This window comes from Colobus angolensis, unplaced genomic scaffold (assembly GCF_000951035.1).
Source record: "Colobus angolensis palliatus isolate OR3802 unplaced genomic scaffold, Cang.pa_1.0 Scaffold222, whole genome shotgun sequence".
NCBI lineage: Eukaryota > Metazoa > Chordata > Mammalia > Primates > Cercopithecidae > Colobus > Colobus angolensis.
In genome coordinates, this window is record NW_012115400.1 from 629,386 (window position 1) to 636,952 (window position 7,567).

A 7,567-nucleotide genomic window follows, 5' to 3' on the forward strand; every position below is an offset into this window, starting at 1 on the left:
ACTCTTATCATCAGAAGTCTCTTACCCGGCACCAGCTCACATTTCAGAAGGCCCCTTACTTCCTCATTCCTCACTCACTGAAACTATCAGTCTGTAATGAGGCTCAGGACAGACTGAACCTATCTTGTAGGAGATCCTCAAGGAAGATCCATAATTGACTGATATACTCCAAATGGCAAGGAATGTGGTTCTGGACAGGAAAAGAAACAGGCCAAGTCACACAGAAACATATCAAAATGAGAGCACTTTATTTCTTTCTTTTTTGAGATGGAGTCTTGTTCTGTTGCCCAGGCTGGAGTACAGTGGCATGATCTCAGCTCACTGCAACCTCCGCCTGCTGGGTTCAAGTGATTCTCCTGCCTCAGCCTACTGAATAGCTGGGATTACAGGTACACACCACCACACCCAGCTCATTTTTGTATTTGTAGTAGAGATGGGTTTTACCATGTTGGCCAGGCTGGTTTCAAACTCCTGATGTCAAATGATATGCCTGCCTTGGCCTCCCAAAGTACTGGAATTACAGGCGTGAGCCACCACGCCCAGCCGATAGCACTTTATTTTGATGAATTCTTTGGTGTCGGATAAGGTGTGTACTTTGTCTAAATCTTTCCCCACATTCGAGACATTTGTAAGGCTTTTCTCCAGTGTGAATTCTCTGGTGTTTAATGAGGGTTGCACTCTGATTGAAGCGTTTCCCACAGACGGAACATCCATATGGCTTCTCCCCAGTGTGGATTCTCTGGTGTTTAAAGAGGTCGGAGCGCTGTTTGAAGCTTTTCTCGCATTCTTCACATTTATAGGGTCTCTCCCCTTTATGTAGTCTCTGATGTCTAAAAAGGTTGGAAATATGACAGATTTCCCCACATTCCTCACATTTAAAATGTTTGTCTCTACTGTGGGTACTTTGATGACGATTTAGGTGTGAATTCTGCCTGAAGCGCTCCCCACATTTCAGACAGGTGTATGGCTTCTCACCTGTGTGTGTCCTCTGGTGCTTGGTCAGGGCAGCGCTCTGGCTGAAGCTTTTCCCACATTCTTGGCAGCCATAGGGTTTCTCACCTGTGTGGATTCTCTGGTGTCTAAAGAGGTCAGAGCGTTGTTTGAAACTCTTCCCACAGTTACCACATTTATAAGGTCTTTCTTCACGGAGCTGCCTCTGGGTCTCAAAAAGGTTGGAATGATGGAAACTGTCTCCACTGTCAGACTTGTGAGGTTTCAGCACGTGCCACGTCACCATGTGGAAACTCTGCTTGCACTTGTTCCCGTGTTCCTCACCGTCTGTGGGCCTCTCTGCTTTTGGGATGTGCTGACCCAGAACAAGGTTGGAGCGTCTGGCACTGTTGTGCAGGTCATTATTTTTAGACTCTTCCCCTTCTATGGAACCATTCTTGTTGACATCTGAGATGCTGTTGCGTCCTTCTGCTTCAGGAGAATTTTCAAGTTTCAGGGGGAAGGGGTTTCTGGACTGCTTTTCCACCTTGTCCTCATGGGTACTGCCACACTTAGACAACAGGGGGCGCTTCCCCTGGATCGTTTCTTGTAGTCGCCCCTGTGGCTCCGCTTCTAAAATTTCCTGCATTGCAATCAACTCTTTGTTCTCAGCTCTGCTTTCCAAACCTGAAACATGAAAATACAAATTCCTGCCATTGCATTTCTGTGCAACACTGAAATAAGCAAGTGCTGGCAGAATGTTAAATCTTCAAATCCCTTTTTTTTTTTTTTTTTTGAGACGGAGTCTTGCTCTGTCACCCAGTCTGGAGTGCTGTGGCCAGATCTCAGCTCACTGCAAGCTCCGCCTCCTGGGTTCACGCCATTCTCCTGCCTCAGCCTCCCGAGTAGCTGGGACTACAGGCGCCCCCACGTCGCCCGGCTAGTTTTTTTTTTTTTTTTGTAGTTTTTAGTAGAGACGGGGTTTCACCGTGTTAGCCAGGATGGTCTCGATCTCCTGACCTCGTGATCCGCCCGTCTCAGCCTCCCAAACTGCTGGGATTACAGGCTTGAGCCACCGCGCCCGGCCCAAATCCCTTTTACTTTTTATTTTAGTTAATTAATTTATTTTTTGAGACGGAGTCTTGCTGTGTCACCAGGCTGGAGTGCAGTGGCCTGATCTCAGTTCACTGCAACCTCTACCTCCTGAGTTCAAGTGATTCTCCTGCCTCAGCCTCCAGAGTAGCTGGGGTTACAGGCGTACACCAGCACATCCAGCTAATTTTTAGATTTTTAGTAGAGATAGGGTTTCAGCATGTTGGCCAGGATGGTCTCTATCTCTTGACCTCATGATCTGCTTGCCTTGGCCTCCCTATTTATTTATTTTGAGACGCAGTCTCACTCTGTTGCTATTTATTTTAGACAGAGTCTCACTCTGTTGCCCAGGCTCGAGTACAGTGGCGCGATCTCAACTCAACTGCAACCTCTGCCGCCCGGGTTCAAGTGATTCTCCTGCCTCAGCCTCCCAAGTAGCGGGGATTCCAGGTGCCAATTTTGCTAGTTTTAGTACAGACAGGGTTTCACCATCTTGGCCAGGCTGGTCTTGCACTCCTGACCTCGTGATCCACCTGCCTTGGCCTCCCAAAGTTCTGGGATTACAGGCGTGAGCCACAGCACCCAGTTTATATTTTATTTTATCTTATCGTATCTTACTGTATTTTTGAGATGGAGTCTCACTCTGTTGCCCAGGCTGGAGTGCAGTGGTGTGATCTCTGCTCACTGCAACCTCTGCATCCCAGGTTCAAGTGATTCTCCTGCCTCAGCCTCCCGAGTAGCTGGGATTACAGGCGCCCACCATCGTGCCCAGCTAATTTTTTTGTAGTTTTAGTGGAGACAGGGTTTCACCATCTTGGTCAGGATGGTCTCAAACTCCTCTGACCTTGTGATCCACCCACCTTGGCCTTGCAAGGTGTTGCGATTACAGGAGTGAGTCACCGCACCCAGCTATTTTATTTTTTTTGAGATGAAGTTTCGCTCATTGCCAAGGCTGGAGTGCAGTGGCATGATCTTTGCTCACTGCAACCTCCACCTCCCAGGTTCAAGCAATTCCCCTGCCTCAGCCTCGAGAGTAGCTGGGATTACAGGCACGTGCCACCACACCCGGCTAACTTTTGTATTTTTAGTAGAGATGGGGTTTTACCATCTTGGTCAGGCTGGTCTCAAACTCCTGACCTCAGGTGATCTACCTGGCCTTGGCCTCCCAAAGTGTTGGGATTACTGGCGTGAGCCACTGAGCCCAGCCTATTTTTTATTTTTTTGAGACAGAGTCTCACTCTGTCACCCAGGTTGGAGTGCAGTGGCATGATCTCGACTCACTGCAACCTCCACCTCCCAGGTTGAAGCGATTCTCCTGCCTCAGCTTTCTGAGTAGCTGGAATTACAGGTGCCCATTAACTGGTGTGGCTAATTTTTGTATTTTTAGTAAAGATGGGGTTTTACCATGTTGGCCAGGCTGGTCTCAAACTCCTGACCTCAAGTGATTCGCCTGCCTCCGCCTCCCAAAGTGCTAGGGTTACATGTGTGAGCCACCTTGGCCTCCCAAAGTTGTGAGATTACAGGTATGAGTCACCACACCTGGCACAAGGGAGCAATTTGAGCAAAGCTCTGAAGCTTTGCTTCCTACAGAGCTAGAGTAGAATATTTCAGGCAGAGCGGTCACATAGCACAAAGACCAGGAGGCAGAGGGGCTTGGCATATTTTGGAGCAGCAAGGCAGTGTGGCCAGAGTGGGTGAGGGGCAGCGGAAGGGATGGGTGGGTAAGCAGGGTACCAGGGCCCCTGCACATCAGGCATCACAGGCCCGACTAATTTTTTGCATTTCTAGTAGAGACAGCATTTTAACTATGTTGGCCAAGTGGGTTTTGAACTCCTGACATTGTGATCCGCCCACCTCGGCTTCCCAAAGTGCTGAGATTACAGGCGTGAGCTATCATACCTGGCCAAAATGTATTGCTATTTTTTTAATAAAACATTTTTTTTTTAAAGAGATGGGGTCTCACTGTGTTGCCCAGGCTGGTCTTGAGCTCCTGGCCTCAAACAAGCCTCCCATCTAGGCCTCCCAAAGTGCTAGAATTACAGGTGAGAATCACCGTGCCCAGCCAACAGCAAATGTTGACGAGAATGTGGAGAAAGAAAAATTCTCAACATTGCTGGTGGTGTATACATTAGTTATGAGCTCTTTGGAGAGTAAGATGAACATACAATTGTCTCCTCTTCTCTGTGGGGACACATTCCAAGACCCCCAGTGATGCCTGAAATTGTGTATAGTACCAAAGCCTCTCTCTCTCTCTCTCTATATATATATATGTTTTTTTTATACATACATCCCTTTAATCAAGTTTAATTCATAAATTAGGTACATTAAGAGATTAACAGTAACCATCAATTATAACAATATACTTAACTAGGTTTGGTGGCTCACACCTGTAATCCCAGCACTTTGGGAAGCTGAGGCAGGAGGATCACCTGAGGTCAGGAGTTCAAGACCAGTCTGGCCAACATGGTGAAACCCTGTCTCTACTAAAAATACAAAATTAGCTGAGCATGGTGGGACATGTCTGTAATTCCAACTACTCAGGAGACAGAGGCAGGAGAATTGCTTGGCTTGGGAGGCAGAGGTTGCAATGAGCTGGGACCACACCACTGCACTCACTCCCCCCGGGCAACAAGACAAAAACTCCATCTCAGGAAAACCCCCAAAACCAAAGACAAAAAATGAAAAACAAATGCTATACTGTAATAATAGTCAGGTGAATGTGGTCTCTGTCTTAAAATATCTGGTTGTACTGCGTACTATGGGTAAGTGAAACCACAGAAAGCAAAACCAGGAAGGGGGGACTACTGCCTGTCTCTAGGCATATTCTCTTCAAAAACTCCAACATAGGAACAAATACACAAAAATATGCAAGAATATACAAGAATGTTCGGTGCAATGCTGTAATGGTTAAAACTTAAGACACCTAGACGTCCATCAACAGAAATGGATAGAATTCTGGAGTATCTGGACAGTGAAACAGGTAGAGCTCCATGCATCAACATGAGTAAATCTCAAAAATGTAATGTTGAGTTAAAAAAAAGCCATACAGTAATGATACACAGCATGGAGCTATGTGTCTATGTAGAGACAATATAAGACATGCATGGAAGTCATAAACACAACATATTGTCAGCTTACTGGCTACCTCTGGAGAAGGATAGAGGGGAAGGGTTTCCAGGAGGCTATGTGGGGGCCTCACCTCCAGCTGTAACATATTTCTCTGGCAATATGGCCAAGTATTAAGATCGGATAAACTTGGGTGGTGGACACAGGGGATGGTCATTATCTATTTTTTTTTCTATAGTTTTCTATATGTATAAAACATTAAAAACGAACCAAAGTAAAAAGCTGAACCTAGCACCCAGCAGTACATAGGCTCCTGCCTGGGTTACAGAAGACACCTGAAGGCTCTCAGCCCAAGTCTGGGAATGGCATAATGGCTCAGGGATGGTAATGGACCAGCCCTTCACAAATCACACACCACAATAAACCAGCAGAGCAACAGCACTCACTAGGCGGAACTGTGCTCCCGGAATCCTTCTGTGCACTCTCTCTGCGGAAGTCCCTCCGTGCTGGGTCCAGGCGCTCCCACTCCTCCCAGGTTAGAGACACAGCCATGTCCTCGAAAGTCGCCATCCCCTGGGAACAACACAAGAGCCCAATTCAGTACCTCCTGTCCCTATACAGCACTACCACTCTTCTTGAGTCTTGTACTGACCAGGGAGTTTGGAGAGATCAGAGATAGAGGTTGACATTCTCTTGTAATCCTGAAAAGCCTTTCTGTGGACTATTTACACTAATTTTGGGGGTAGGTAAGAGCAAAATATTTCTTTAACTTGTATCACTGTGATGTATGGGAATTAAAAGTATACAGGACCGGGCGCGGTGGCTCATACCTGTAATCCCAGCACTTTGGGAGGCCAAGGCGGGCGGATCACCTGAGGTCAGGAGATCGAGACCAGCCTGGCCAACACGGTGAAACCCCATCTCTACTAAAAATACAAAAATTAGCCGGGTGTGGTAGCGGGCGCCTGTAATCCCAGCTACTCGGGAGGCTGAGGCAGGAGAATCGCTTAAACCCGGGAGTCAGAGGTTGCAGTGAGACGAGATCGCGCCACTGCACTCCAGCCTGGGCGACAAGACTGAAACTGTATCTCAAACAACAACAACAACAGAAAAGAAAAAAAAGAAAAAAGAAAAAAAAGAAGAAGAAAGAAAACCAGTAATCCGTGTTGGCTTTATGCTGAGGTCTATCAAGTCATCTCCTGGATGGATCTGTCAACTGTGGCCTGCGGAAAGGAAGTCCATACACACCCCAGCGTTCACACGAAATGTAATAAGGAAGTAACTTCCGAAACGCAGAGCACCCCATACACGCCTATTTTCCAACTCCCACCTCCAGAATGGGTCTTTCGCTTCTCTCCTGAGGTGAGGTTCCATGGAGCGCTCGCTGCAGAGCCCGCACCACGGCCACTGCCTCCTCCCCGTTCTCCGGGCAATGCTCTCGCACCCAGGCTTGGAGCTCCTCGGGCAGGATGGTGAGGAACTGCTCCAGCACCAGCAACTCCAGGATCTGCTCCTTGGAGAGCAGCTCAGGCCTCAGCCACCGACGACAGAGTTCTCGGAGCCGGCTCAGCGCCTCTTCCGGTCCAGCCACCTCCTGGTAACGCAGCTGCCTAAAGTGCAGTCGAGAAGTTTCGGGATCTGGCCAAGCCCCTGGATAGCCGGGCTCCCAACTTCCGGGTGAGTCTTCCTCCACTTTCACGGGCAAAAGTCCGTCGCGTTGGGACGGCACCGCGTCCTTGGACCTCGCAGCCATCACCCAGGGTCCCAACTCGGCGTCACTGCCGCGACTCTGGGCGGTCAAGCTGGAATTCATCTTTCTCCGGCATGTGCTGCCCTTCCTGGAGTCTTCCTTTCAGGTGAAGAAAGAGCAAACCCAAGGAACTCATCAGCCCTCAAACCCTCCGGTCCCAAACACCGTGCCCCACCACACCAGGCCCCTTTCCCGCACTTCTCCCTTTCCTCAGCTTTGCGCCTACAGCTCGCTCAGTCCAGTCACCGAAAACATCCCGTGCCGGAAGTGCGTCACCGACGCCCTGCGGCACCCTTCCCTGCATTTCCGGGGCCTCTCTAGGCGCCTGATGGGGTGAGGTGCATCTCGCTGGTTTATCGTCCGAGCCCCGCCCGACGCGCTGGGTCTTGACGATTTCCTGCAGCCCAGGGAAATAGGAGCGTCCCAGCGGGTGGCCGAGCTCCGGCAAGGGCGGGAACCTTCAGGATTAAATAGACAGAGTCTCGCTCTGTCTCCCAGGCTGGACTGCAGTGGCGCGATTTCGGCTCACTGCAACTTCTGTCTCCCGGGTTCAAGCACTTCTCCAGCCTCAGCCTCTCAAGTATCTAGGACTACAGGTGCGCGCGAACACGCCCAGCTTTATTAATTTTTTTGTAGGGACGGGGTTTCACTATATTGCCTAGGTTGGACAAAGTTTTTCGTTTCTTCTTTTTTGAGACGGACTCTCGCTCTGTCGCCAAGCTGTCTTAG

The 7,567-nt window shown here is 49.0% G+C and overlaps 1 protein-coding gene across 1 annotated transcript; it reads right to left on the minus strand.

Moving 5' to 3' along the window:
• Positions 1-234: 234 nt before the first annotated feature.
• ZNF394 (zinc finger protein 394) lies at positions 235-7,162 on the minus strand. The gene is made up of 3 exons (XM_011943811.1): positions 6,453-7,162; positions 5,535-5,668; positions 235-1,617 (listed from the first exon to the last, which is right to left on the minus strand). The coding sequence occupies exons 1-3, from the start codon at positions 6,899-6,901 to the stop codon at positions 518-520; spliced, it is 1,683 nt and encodes a 560-aa protein (XP_011799201.1). The 5' UTR covers positions 6,902-7,162; the 3' UTR covers positions 235-517.
• Between the last annotated feature and the right edge of the window lie 405 nt (positions 7,163-7,567).

Excerpts from the sequence above, each read along its gene's own strand:
- ZNF394 (XM_011943811.1), bottom strand. The coding sequence starts at position 6,901 with ATGAATTCCAGCTTGACCGCCCAGAGTCGCGGCAGTGACGCCGAGTTG. Across the intron at positions 5,669-6,452 it reads CGAGCGCTCCATGGAACCTC|TTCCCAGGGGATGGCGACTT; the intron begins ACCTCAGGAGAG and ends GCTCTTGTGTTG. Across the intron at positions 1,618-5,534 it reads CGGGAGCACAGTTCCGCCTA|GTTTGGAAAGCAGAGCTGAG; the intron begins GTGAGTGCTGTT and ends TTCATGTTTCAG.